The 14586-nt window shown below is 38.6% G+C and overlaps 1 protein-coding gene and 1 non-coding gene across 3 annotated transcripts in view; one reads left to right on the forward strand and one right to left on the reverse strand.

Moving 5' to 3' along the window:
• Positions 1-3324, forward strand: part of ADHFE1 (alcohol dehydrogenase iron containing 1) — a 40079-nt gene extending 36755 nt beyond the window's left edge. For both annotated transcript variants that reach the window (XM_077492811.1, XM_077492812.1), the window contains one exon: positions 2508-3324. In XM_077492811.1, the coding sequence (XP_077348937.1) occupies positions 2508-2591 (84 nt within the window). In that variant the 3' untranslated portion in view covers positions 2592-3324. The remainder of the gene's footprint in view (positions 1-2507) is intronic.
• LOC143999825 (U6 spliceosomal RNA) lies at positions 1656-1764 on the reverse strand. The gene has a single exon (XR_013278150.1). It is a non-coding gene; the product is annotated as a U6 spliceosomal RNA (small nuclear RNA).
• Positions 3325-14586: the final 11262 nt, after the last annotated feature.

Raw genomic sequence — 14586 nt, forward strand, 5'->3', positions numbered from 1 at the left:
CTGCAAACAGCATCTTTGGGGCGGTGTTTTGGAATGAATAAGGAGGACTTTGGACGTGCCTGAAAAGTCCTTAACATGGGCATTTTTAACCCCTTTTTCGGCCGCTAGCGGGGGTTAAAAGGGCCCTTCTAGTGCCCGAAAAGCGCCGCTAAAACAGCGGTATAACGCTGCTAAAGCGAGTGGCCCTTTACCGCTAACGGACCTGCCGCCCCAGTGTGAAAGGGGTCTAAATGCACAAATTGTCCTAACCTTTACAGATACAGAAGCTGCCATATTAGCCTCTGTTTGATCTGCACATTTGATCAGTTATGACACCAGCCATTTAATGGCTTGACAGTTCAATTGAGAGAGCAATCAACTGTGAAAGTTATCATTCACAGCATGCCTTAAATATAACTGTTTTGGGAGGTAAATAGGTGGGTTTAGTTCCACTTTAATGATCATAATAGAAAAAGTGCTGAAAGGCTGTCATAGTCGTTAACATGCAGTAAAGCAGAGAGGACTGCTAAGTGACAAGCTGAACAGTATACAGTATAATACACATCAGTGTTGTTGGGTGGCCTGAAAACAAAAGCAGAGTAATAAACAACCATTCTCTCCAAGAGTAACTAGTAGTAATGGATAATGTATAAAAGTTAGACATCTTAATTCAGCCAAGGAAACATGCAGACATCAGCAGGAGGGCCATGGTAAAACCAGCAAATGCTTTGCGATTAACTAGTGTTTCTTTGGGAAGGAAACAGCTGTCTTTATGCTTGTCTGCTGTTCTAATTGGATACCCAGTGATTTGCATGTCCTAAAATACTGACAAGCTTTACAGCACATCTGTTCCTAGTACTTGCTGTCTAATTGCCTGCCTGTAGCACTAGCCACAAGTCATTATGTATATGTGGTGAGACGCAGATGTACAGCAGTGAGACTGTAAGCTTTTCTTCCTTGGAATATGGTTCAGAGGTATCACAAAGTTCTGCAAGTAGATGACTTAAAGCAAATCTAAACCCAAAAACAACAAATAAATATGTTGCCGCTTACCAGTACTTTTTTTTAACTATTTTTCCTTTATTTTCAACTAGGGTTACTACCAAAAACACGCTTCCTGTACTGGGATGACAATGCTTGCTCACTGTACTGTATGCAAGGAGGAGCAAAGGTGTCACCCAAAGACTAAAAGATGGCCCCGTCTGCTCAGCCCCAAAATGCAGGGGGAGATGTACTTCTGATCAGCTCAGTAATTTTTTTTTAGAAAAGGCCTGGATTCTTTACTAAATACACAAAATCTAACTGGATACTAAAATATATATTTATTTATTTAATATAAATAATAATACCAGGTTAATAAGGTAATAACCGCAGGTTTAGTTGATCCAGGAAATATCCGATTGCCTCCTATGAAATTAGTAACAAATTATTTTCACCCCCATTGGATCAAAATTGGATCATATTTTATTGGGGGGGGGGGGGGGTTGCCTGTGGGATGCCTTCCTCAGCACTGACTGGCAGTAATACATTCTTTCATTCATAATTATTTACCAGAATAATGTCCTGCCTGCCAGTGTCATATTGCCAGCATCTCAGTGTTGGTGCCCCTGCACTACATGTCAAGTTTCCATAGTAGAATGAAGTACTACTTACTTACTTACTTACTTTTTTTTTTTTATAATATGGAATGCTTCACAAATTTGCGTGTGTCATCCTTGCGCAGGGGCCATGCTAATCTTCTCCGTATCATTCCAATTTTAGTATATGTCCTGCTGAAGCGAGGACACTACTTACTTACCTTTTGACAGGTATGCCTAGAAAAATTGCGAGCAAAGTTGGGATACATCTTGATGTATTCTTCTAGAGTTGAATCTAGATGTACAGTTAGTGTGACCCTATGACTAGTAGATTGAGAAAGAGGGGAGATGGCACAAGACAGTTGGCCTTGGGGGCAGTAGACTTAAATTTGGCCTGAAGACCTTTCATAAACCAGTTAGAAAATCCTTGCCCCTTCTTTATCCTGATTTTGTAATTTTAGGAGGAATTCCCAAGTATAGACTATAGCATCCCTATATAGAAGCAAATTACCTGGCCCCATAACTGGTCATAGAAGAGACGAAAGTAGGAAATCTCATACTTTCCGTCCTGTCACCATTGTCCAATATACATATAATCACTCTCCTAGGTATAGTTATCCCTAAGATTTTGCTTCCCTCCCCACAAAAGTATGCTTTGCAAATGTTTCATTGCTTATCATGGCATTAGATTTCGAAAACGGTAAAGCAACAATCAAATATATTTTATTTTATTGTCCTGGGTGCATTTCAACTGTGCCTGTAAGTGTCTCCAGGCAGCAGGCAAATACATGTATTCATTTATTTTAGCCTGACTAAATTCCTGGAATATTGTCATATTTCCTTTTTGGTCACTGTTTTCTCCTGTTTGCCAAAAAAACAGGACCTAGCAACCTTATAAAATAATGCAAAAATAAGCCTCTGAAGTCACTTACATTCTTTACTGTATTTCAGGAGCGAGTGACAAAGCTATCCCCTCGATTACACTCTGAAGAAGATCTGTCAGGATTGTTTGAGGCTTCCATGAAGATTTACTAGCCGCACTGAATGCATATCGATGAATATAGTTCTGGATAATACCCATTATACAAACTAAATTGTGAACTAGTTTCAAAGATGTTACAATGACTTTTAGACTAATTGTTTGCTGGCTGAGATGTATCTGTTTTGTTTGGGTATGTTACCATTTAAGTTGGGCCTAGTTAAACCCTTAAATCTCTACCTTAAAGAATAATGTACCATCATGCCTTTTTAGATTAAAGGAACAAATACCATGGGGGTAATTGATTTAATACTATTCTATCAAGAATGGCAGAATTATATAAAATATCATCCTAAAAGGAACCTGTCACATCACCCTAACTTTGACAACTTTAACGTGGTAAGAACAGCTGCCACAAGGTGCTTGCAAGTGCCTTTGCTATTAGTGAAACTCTCTTCCATTTACATGGGAAGCCCCCAAATACCGAACACACATTGTTATTTCACACTCAGCTCCAAGTTGGAGCCCTGCCACTTCCCCTACCAACCCACAACCAGTGCATGCATACTTTTTTTAATATTAAAGATCCATAAAGAAAATGTTTTTACTGTGTATTAAAGTTCGGGTGACCTAAAAGGTTCTTTAAAAGTGAATCTTTTGCTATAAATAAACTGTGAATTAAAGCTTTACTTGAAAACACTTTCCCACTCTTGCTAGCCGCACCACTTGTGCTAAAATACCAACAGCCTACTGGCAGGTGATAAATAAATGTGTGTGTTCTTTAGTGAATTGACTTTCTCTATTTCTTTTTTTTCTTTGTTTTTTTGTTTTTTTTGCTGTATTTACCTCACATTGGATATCTCATGCGACATATCCAAAAAATTAGTCACGTGACCTTCATATTGCATGCAGGAGCCTTTAGTGAATAGACCCCACTATGTCTATAAATGTCATATGTTTTTTTAGCAAACATCGCCAACTGATTGTCCCCGAGACATAGTGAACCAGCCATATTGAATTTTTTTTTCAACATAAGACAGACATTGCTTCTTCTGAGAATATAAACAAAAGGATTATTGGGCAGGTATACAGACTAAATATAAAAGTGCAAGCTGCTGGCAAAAACACAACAGGACCAATCGTGATAAACAAAAAAATGCGTTAAACATAGATAGTGAATAAACAAGCGTACATAAAGTGTGAAGTGTGAACAACTGGTGCTGTTCTGAACAATGCCGATAAATTCCTTGATGAACATCCAGTTACAGTGAGTATAATTGATGTGCATTTTTATCACCCAAGTGCACCTCCACCGATATTGATATAAAATGCCTCTTTACCAGAGGTCTAGACTCCAAATTATAACAGGCGTGATACTGAAGTATAGAAGATCCAATCAGCTTTCTCTATTATATTGCAGGTGGTGGTACTGTCATGGCTGATGGGAAAGTTTTCTCCATAGTAGGGCCCATGAAGGAAAGATAAAACAGCCACATAGTGTAAAACTACTTGACAGTTTATTAAAAGAAATCAGTGTTAAACACTTACAGAAATCCGATATAAAACATGGGGTGGAGTCCATGTCCGTGAGGTACCACGCACGGCAACCCTGTATACTGATCAATCAACTTCTGGAATGTCTTGGATCTATTAATGCTCATTTTATCAAATCATGTGGCTCCTCCGGGGGTAGCACTACATGGTAATATTGTAAATACAGTACATATAGTCATACGTTTGATGCATTTACTAATTACAAAAAAATTTGCAACTATGCAGTCATAGATTCCTGAATTATCAGCATTCTCAGAATGTCCATATTGTAGACAAGAATTAGAACTCATTGAATTCTGTAGATAAAGTTACTAGTGATTTCATTCCCTTAGCATTATTTTTCTTCAACACAATTTCAGTTGTAATTCTAGGGAAGAACACAATGAACTTGGTAAACCAAAAGAGGTTATTGATTGGCAGCTAGGTGAGAAAACCCCAGCAGTGTTTAAGTGCTCTACCCGGAGCACAGCTTATTGAATCATACCCCATGTGCTTCTCAATAGAGGAGTATAATGCACTTAGAGACCACAGTCACAGAACACAATTACTAGACACATGGAGCTGAATTTTACACTATATTATGTTTCATACAGAATTAATGCAGCCTTCTGCACACAGCATATTAAGGGCACATATTGTCACTCGGATTTAGTGACATCCTAAACCGCTAAGGTGGAACAGTGGGCCCCTTATTAGAACACTTATTGCCAGATGTCATTTTTTTTTAGAAATTGAAAAATATAGTGATTTTTACTATTTTATTTTAATGCTTTCTCTACTATTTTTGTTAATATATACCTTCCTTACCTGCAATTCAACCTTTATCATTGTAGTGTGAGAAACCTTGCAAGGATGTGTCATTGTGGTTATGATACATTAAATGTGCTGGTTGGGATCTTCCAGGCTTAAATGTCCCTGACATCCTTTCCTCCTTTCCCTTTTCTACACTTTTTCTCCTTCTATACTCTTTGGCTTTCCTACTGTGGAGGTCCCTGCTTATACAGTATGTCTCAAAAGTGAGTACACCTCTCACACTTTTGTAAATATTTTATTCTATCTTTTCACGTTACAACACTGAAGAAATTACACTTTTCTACAATGTCAAGTAGTGAATGTACAGCTTGTATAACAGTGTAAATTTGCTGTCCCTTCAAAATAAGTCAACACACAGCCATTAATGTCTAAACCGCTGGCAACAAAAGTGAGTACACCCCTAAGTGAAAATGTCCAAATTGGGCCCAAAGTCTCAATATTTTGCGTGGCCACCATTATTTTCCAGCACTTAACTCTCTTGGGCATGAAGTTCACCAGAGCTTCACAGGTTGCCACTGGAGTCCTCTTCCACCTCCATGACTACATCAGGGAGCTGGTTGATGTTAGAGACCTTGCGCTCCTCCGCCTTCCGTTTGAGGATGCCCCACAGATGCTCAATAGGGTTTAAGTCTGGAGACATGCTTGGCCAGTCCATCACCTTTACCCTCAGCTTCTTTAGCAAGGCAGTGGTTGTCTTGGAGGTGTGTTTGGGGTCGTTCTCATGTTGGAATTCTGCTCTGTGGCCCAGTTTCCGAAGGTAGGGGATCATGCTCTGCTTTAATAAAATATTTACAAAAAGGTGATGGGTGCACTCACTTTTGTGAGATACTGTATATTTCTTTATTTTCTGCATAGCAGACCCAGCATTGGCACCAAACCTATGAGTGCCCCTTACTCTGTTACTGGCGCTCAGTCAATGTTCTTGCATACATTGCTAAACCATTATTGCATTACTAATATATACTTTGATATACTTATTGTTCTGCTCTTCAATTTTTCCTCTTTTTTGATGTTTGATGGACACTCTTGGAACTCACTGATATTTCAATCTTGCTAATATACTGTATTTGTATAAGGTTATGCTCTGTATACTTTAGAATCTTTAATAAAGATTATTGACAGAATATTGACATTTATGCGGTTAAAATTGCCCACAACCCTCTGAGAGGAGCAGAAGGAGCACACACCTTTTGTCTATAGATGTTTGTGGCCAGTGACACAAAAAAGAATTGCCTAAAAAGTCAAGTCTCTTCTATGAAGTGAGAAAAAGAGGAAGCACTGTATGTTAATTTTAAGCTTATATAAATTAGTTTGGGGCATGGTAGTGTTGGTAACAGAAATCTCATACACATTTTTAGCACAAACTTCATTGCATGTCTTACAATTATTGCACCAACACACTAGTCTCACCTGCCTATTACAGCAATGTAACCCCTATACCAATCCATTAAAAACAAACCCTTAACCTGTACCTAACCATAAACCTTAATCATAATTTAGACTCTTGTATCCTATCTGAAAGCAAATTATGGGTGGGACATTGAGGCACAACATTTATTCATATACATAAAAAAAAAACAACCATGCAAAGGTTTACAAGTATTTCCATAAAAACAATCATACATTTAGAATCTCATGGTGATAAATATCATATCGGTGATACTAGTATAAAATATTCTGTGCCAGCATATGACAGCCTTTCTCAACCAGGATTCTGTGGAACTCTAGGGGTCCTTCAGAGATTGCTAGGGGTTCCTTGAGCAATGAGCAGTTTCTGCTTCTCAGATAAGGAATCACTGACCCAATGATCCTTTTAGCTGCCAATGTAAGGAGCATTCTTCCCACTGGCCAATACGCTAATGTACTGTACCATGAGCTGTAGATATAGTAATTCATAGGATGGTTCCTGAAAACCTAGAAAGTGATTTTAAGGGCTTCTCCATGTTAAAAGGTTTTGAAAGGCTGGTGTATGATCGTCATTGAAAACACTGTACTATGCACTACTTAGAATGCCACTGAATTTTCTGCTGCCTTCTTGCAGCAAGGATGTCATAACAGGCAATCCTATTGTGACTCACTGAAAGCTTGCCTTTCCTACAAAACCACAACTAGCACACCCTGATGACAAGTTTTCCTGTTGGAAAATCTGTATTGTTGAGAGTTCCAAATGTCTCATAGCTTAGTGATCCTAATAGCTCACAGTCCAATATCTGCCCATGTTTTACCAGTACAGTACACTATATCAACACAATTTCAACCTTAATTCTAAAAGTTGAGCTTGGTCCCACTTCTCCTACCTCTTCTGCTTACTTATTGATCAGGACCAATAGGGGAGAAGAGAAGGTGGAAAGTTGGGTGTAGTTTACATTTTAAAAAAAAAGTTAAGAGTTGTATGTCTGCAGGTTATAAATGGGTAATAAAAAACATGTAATCTCTTTAAAGTACAACCAAAAGCAAAACATTTTTTAGTTTTAGATAGAGTGGAGATGTATTAGAACCCGTGCCAGTTTTATTTTTTTTGCTGTCTGTGCCCCCAATGGGGAGATTCCGCCTCTCTTTGTGCCCTGTTTACCATTATTATTGAAAGTAAAAGAAAATCACAAATTTGGGGTTGTCCTCAGAAAAGTAATTTAATGGGAAATCTTTCAATGGAGGACACTAGTTCTGGGGACCTAGGGGTCCCCAAGGGAATTTTCTTAATTCCTGTTTTGTCTTTGGGAGAAGAAGTAAGGGGAAATCTCCTCAATAGGACACAGATGGCAAAAAATAAACAGACAAGGACCCTCCCTTACTCCATCCAAAATGAGAAAAAAAGTTTTGCCCATAGTTTTACTTTAACTTTTTCTTAACACATTATCATCTTGATTATATATGATATACCTATCTTTATATTATTATTTTTTTAATATATACTATATACTATTTAAAATAGGATATGACTCAGATATAAATTTGAATGTAAACATTCTAAACTCTCAAATCTGTTATGCCGCTTAAAATACATTCTAAACTCTCAAATCTGTTATGCCTCTTAAAATACCTAATACAATCTTATTTAATAATATAATCAATCTTGTTCCTTAACTTTAATTACTGTGTATACCAATAAAATGTTAATCTGAAAAAAACATTCATTTATATACCTGTTACTCTAAACACGTGTGAATACAGTATTCACTCAAATAGGGTCACAGTCTGCTGACTTTTGCTTTTTGTAAGCCCAAGGAAGCATGTAATGCACACAAATGCACCTAGAATTTCTGTTTTAACATGTGCACCTTATGAAGTCAATTAAGCAAAATAATTTGTATTTCATAGTGCTTAGGTAGTGCTTAATATCATACTATTATACTTTGTTTTATATAATAAATTGAATGTATTTATATTAAAATATATTTATATTAATATTAGTTAAACCCACAAATAGAGACTCTGAACTCGAATAGAGCATCGGGAAACTTTATATTCAAGTAAGCACCACAGCAGGAAAAATGCATGGCGCATTCCGTGCTTCACGTAGTGACTCTATGCCAGTTCTATGCGATCATTTGCAGTGATGTAAAGCTGTTGCAAGCCAATCTCCTGGTGGCAGCAGCATAATCATTTGCTAAAAAAATATATATTTTTACACTTTTACACCTACTAATATTAGATTATTAAATTTGATTATTAAATACAGTGATTTACTTTTTTATCTTCATATATCTGGCTTATGTCTGTTATAAAAATTATACTATAAGACACAGTGACAGTATAACTTAAAAAAAAATCTCCACCCCTTATCAGAAAAAGAAGCCGTCCTTTAAGTTAAGTGGCCGTGACTAAGCTGAGATTTCATTGGTTAGCTGCAGGCAGGAGAAAGTATCTCCTCTTCCCCAGTAATCCGACTGCAACATTGCAACTTTGTATCAAAGCACAGCAAGAGGCAACAACATTGGGCTGAGCTGTCACAGGCATTTGTGAACACTAAAATATCATACGCACCAGTATTTACACAGTTGTGCCAGAGAATCTCAGTACAGAATATAGATGCTGAACATATATTCCCTTTTAGGGTTTATTTTGATGGACATTGCCTTTCTGTGTTTGACATGTGTCTATTGACTCTATTGATTTTTACTACACAATGGGCATTGCAGTTCATAGGCTGCATTTGACCTGTTTTGCATTGGGTTGCAGGTCAAACATAGACTTTGCATGTCATAGACTGCATTTTTCAGTTGAGCACAGGTGCATTTGATAGGAATGCCTGTTGACATGAACCCTTGATGAAGGGTGGGAGCAGTGGAAGCACAGTGATCTCTGTGGGAGGTAATACACTAAAACCTTGTACATACGATTGGATTGTTGGCCAACAGAGCGTCAGACTTTTGTCAAAAGGGTGTGTGCTTGGATCTTGCATACTAACGGGACACAATTGGCAAACAAACACGAATATAGTGACATAATACGTGGCATTTCAGCTCTTGAGTGCCACCCTTTGGGCACCTTCTGCTAATGTCATGATTGGTGAGCATTGATTCCAAGCATGCGTGTTTATACTTTGGACTTTTGTGTGACGGACTTGTGTACAGACGATACGAAAATATGACAACAGACTGTTGTCCAGTGAAAATTTATTAGCCTGCCATCCAACATTTGTTGGCCGAAAGTTGGACAATTGTCTGAAGGAACATACTAATGGTCGGATTTTAGACAAACAGTCTGTCATCACACAATTCCCTGCCAACAATCATCATGTGTAAGAGGCTTTATTTAATTTTCCTAAGGTGGCAGGTGGGTACACACAACTTATTTTTTTAATTAGGCCAGTGGGCTAAACAAACCAAAAAAAAACAGATTACTCCATCCACATAAGCAAGATGGATGCAAGAATTACACCCCCAACCCCCCCCCCCCCCCCCGGTCACTGGGAGATTGTATTCTGATAGTGGGAACTCTCGCCGTCAGAATACACTGATCAGCACTGCAGCCATTTATCGAAGAAGAGTTCCCAATGGGTGTGTTTGACAGAAGCTGACCATTAGATCAGGGAGGTCTACACACAGTTCACAATTCAGCCAGTCCCTTCTGAACTGGCCAAATTTTGATCCATGTGTACCCAGCTTTACACTATTACAGGCACTTAAAGCTGAACTATGGCCAGCTAAAACTATAAAAATAATGAATAGAAGGTGACACTGTTCCTTTAACCCCTTCCTGCCAAGCGTATGCAGATGTGCGGCCTTGGCTTTCGGGGGTTATACCGGGATGATGCCCGCAGCTGCAGGCATCATCCCGGTACCGTTGTTTAGAGTGGGCGATTGGCTTTCCAGGGATAACAACCAATGCGGCTAAAAGCCGCTTGGCTGTTATCCCGGAGGAGCGGGAGGGGACAACCCCCCCTCCCTCCGCTCTGAACAGGCCTTCCGCCCCACCGGGAGACCCAATCAATGATCCGGCTCTTCCGGCGCCTAGTGACAGACTGGAAATGGCTTTGTTCCAGTCTCCTGATTGTAAACACAGACGTGACGTTACAACGTCACTTTCTGTTTACTGAGCTGCCAATGGCGCCGGTTTGACCAGTTCCCGACCAGCGCATGACAGTGTACGTCGGCAGAATGGCACGGGCAGGCATATTGGTGTACAGGTAAGTCCAACCTCTAATGCCACCCTGCCATCGCGGGCGCGCCGCTGCCGGAACGCTCGTGTGCTGGTCGGGACCCCCGTGAGTCCGGTCGCAGGTCCCGCGGACTCGATTGCCGTGGGCATACCCGCGATCGTCTCACGGGGCGGCTGAATGGAGAGATGCCGTTGTAAACAGCATCTCACCGTTCTGCCTAGCAACTAGTGACGCTGATCTCTGCTCTATGTGATTGGAGCAGAGATCAGTGTTCACTAAATGAAAGCCCAGCCCCCAACAGTTAGTAGCACACCGCTAGGAACACTTAACCCCTACACTGCCACCCACTGGTTATCCCATTCACTGCCAGTGTCATTTACACAGGAATCAGTGCATTTATATAGCAGTGATTGCTGTATAAATGACAATGGTCCCAAAAATATGTAAAAAATGTCCGATGTGTCCGCCATAATGTCGCAGTCACAATAAAAATCGCTGATCGCCGCCATTACTAGTAAAAAAAAAATGATTAATAAAAATGCCATAAAACTATCCCCTATTTTGTAAATGCTATAACTTTTGCGCAAACCAATCAATAATCGCTTATTGCGATTTTCTTACCAAAAATATGTAGAAGAATACGTATCGGCCTAAACTGAGGGAAAATTTTTTTTTTATATTTTTTGGGGGATATTTATTATAACAAAAAGTAAAAAATAATGTGTTTTTTTCAAAATTGTTGCTCTATTTTTGTTTATAGCTCAAAAAATAAAAACTGCAGGGGTGATCAAATACCACCAAAAGAAAGCTCTATTTCTGGGGAAAAAAAGAAGTAAATTTTGTTTGGGAGCCACGTTGCATGACCACGCAATTGTCAGTTAAAGCGTTGCAGTGCCGAATCACAAAAAGTGGTCTGGTCTTTGACCAGCAAAATGGTCATGGGGCTGAAGTGGTTAAAAAAAATACACAGTATTCAGAATCGCCGAAAATGGCGATCTGAATACTTTGAAGTGCAAAGGAGGGGACGGGGGTCTTAGAGACCCCCGGTCCCTCCAAAAAGAGTACCTGTCACCACCTATTACTGTCACAAAATTCATTGTGACAGCAATAAAAGTGATCGAAAATGTTTTTGTTTTTTTAAACACAATTTAATAATTTAAAAATAAATAAGTAAAAAAAAAAAATTTTTTTAAAGCACCCCGTCCCCGCGAGCTTTTGCAGCTAAGAAAACGCATATGGAAGTCGCGCCCGCATATGTAAACGGTGTTCAAATGACACATGTGAGGTATCGCTGCGATCGTCAGAGCGAGAGCAATGATTCTAGCACTAGAACTCCACTGTAACTCTATCCTGGTAACCGTAAAAAAAATTGAAAGCCTTGCCTATGGAGATTTTTAGGTACCGCAGTTTGTCGCTATTCCATGAGTGCATGAAATTATAAAGCGTGACATGTTTGGTATCTATTTACTTGGCATAACATCATCTTTCACATGCAAAAAAATGGGCTAACTTTACTGTTTTGTTTTTTTATTTATTCATGAAAGTGTCCCTTTTCCCAAAAAGTTTAAAACACAGCTGTACAAATACCGTGTGACATAAAATATTGCAACAGTCACCATTTTTTTCTCTAGATTCTATATTAAATATATATAATGTTTGGGGGCTCTAGGTAATTTTCTAGCAAAAAATATGGATTTTAACTTGTAAACACCAAATGTCAAATAGGCTTAGTCATGAAAGGGTCCTGTAGATTTTTTTAATGCTGGGTTTACACTTTCAATAACATTCACTACATTAATGCAGTCTATTCACTAATTTGGTAATGTTTTAGGATATACACATCAAAAAAAAATCATAATTTGTTAATATAAAAAAAAAAAGTATATATAGTTTGTAACCATATGTGCATGTTACACAGGTGGGCGATGCTGATCCTATTATTTCACAAGGTCTTTATGATGGAAAATAATAGACCCTCCATAGATGTCAAATGCTCACAAAAGAACTAATACCCCAGAGAGGTATTCCTCAATAAAAAAAAATGGTATTGCTGGCATTAACTGTGTTTTTTTAATAATAGACCCGCTTTAATAAGTCTACTTTGCCAGTCCACAGAAGCTAGCCTTTAAGAGGCATACCAAACTTTGAGAGGAAGATCACAGTATAAATTGCTTAATCAGAACTCCTGAAAATAAATTGGAGTCTAGAACATTTGTAAAAAAAAATAGTATTTTGGAGTGGTTTAGACAGGAGTCAGCTGGTTGTAAGGGACAATGAATTACATAGAACCGTATAATGACAGCACTCCATTAACCACTTTCAGACCGGACCATTTTGCTGGCCAAAGACCAGACCACCTTTTGCGATTCGGCACTGCGCCGCTAGCTGACAATTGCGTGGTCGTGCAACGTGGCTCCCAAACAAATTGACGTCCTTTTTTCCCACAAATAGAGCTTTCTTTTGGTGGTATTTGATCACCCCTGCGGTTTTTATTTTTTGCTGTATAAACAAAAAAAGAGCGACAATTTTGAAAAAAAACACATTATTTTTTACTTTTTGCTATAATAAATATCCCCCAGAAATAAAAAAACATTTTTTTCCCTCAGTTTATTTTATTTTAACGTATTTTTGGTAATAAAAAAAATCGCAATAAGCGATTATTGATTGGTTTGCGCAAAAGTTGTAGTGTTTACAAAATAGGGGATAGTTTTATGGCATTTATATTAATATTTTTTTTTTTTTTACTAGCAATGGCGGCGATCATCGATTTTTATTGTGACTGCAACATTATGGTGGACACATCGGACATTTTTGACACATTTTTGGGACCATTGTCATTTATACAGCAATCAGTACTATACAAATACACTGAGTCCTGTGTAAATAACACTGGCAGTGAAGGGGTTAACCAATAGGTGGCAGTGTAGGTGTTAAGTGTGTCCTAGGGGCGTGTTGCTAACTGTAGGGGGTGTGGATGTGTTTTACACATCACTGATCTCTGCTGCAATCACAGGGAGCAGAGATCAGTGACACTGTTGCTAGGCAGAACAGGGAGATGCTTGTTTACTTTAGCATCTCCCCGTTCTTTCTCCCCGTGAGACGATCGCAGGTATCCCCGCGGCGATCGAGTCCGCAGGACCCGCGATCAGACTCACGGAGGTCCCGACTGGTGCGCATGCGATGGCAAAGAGGCAAATTTAAAGGGACGTACCTGTACATGACATTCTGCCGATGTACATTGGCGTGCACCAGTCGGGAAGTGGTTAAAAAAAAATATGTATAAAAAATAATTAATAAGGCAAAGTATCACAGGAAGATGAGAACTTATATGTTTAATGCTTAGGAGCACCTAATAATTTAATAATTATATAGGGGTTGGTTTACTAACAGCAGTGTTTAATCATTGAGGATGATTCATTGGGCATGCAAAAATACTGTTTTTTTTCCACATGATCGGGTATTCTTTGCAAAGCATATGTTTACCACAATCACTAAGCTGATCAGTTTGCAAGAGAATTTTACTTAAGCTTAGTGATTGTGGTAAACATATGCTTTGCAAAGAGTACCCAATCATGTGCAAGGAAATATTTTAAAAAACAGCATTTTTGCATGCTCATGATTGGATGATGTAAGTTAGCAGAGCTTTACTTCCTTTACTAAGCTAACAGAAAATTCCATTGCGAAGTGAACAGCCTCTTTGCCTTTAGTAAATCATACCCTATGATTAAACACTCCTAAGTGTAAAACATGTTAGAGATCTCATATTCTTCTGGTACTTTATAGGTTATATTTATTAAAGAAATTATTCTATTTTAAACTGGAATGATGCCATCCACATTTTTCAATGTTTGTAGTGTCAGAAATGAGCTATACTTGCACGTGGGTTGATTGTGCTGGCAAGTATGGATTAACCTGGAGCAGTTTTTCTTTTTTGGTTATTGCCCATAGAAGCAATAGGGCGATGATCGCGAACCTTGGCACCCCAGATGTTTTGGAACTATATTTCCCATGATGCTCAACTACATTGCAGAGTGACTTGAGCATCATGATAAATGTAGTTCCAAAACATCTGGAGTGCCAAG

This window comes from Lithobates pipiens, unplaced genomic scaffold (genome assembly GCF_037356315.1).
Source record: "Lithobates pipiens isolate NorthernLeopardFrog02 unplaced genomic scaffold, aLitPip1_a1.2 Scaffold_19, whole genome shotgun sequence".
Taxonomy (NCBI): Eukaryota; Metazoa; Chordata; class Amphibia; order Anura; family Ranidae; genus Lithobates; species Lithobates pipiens.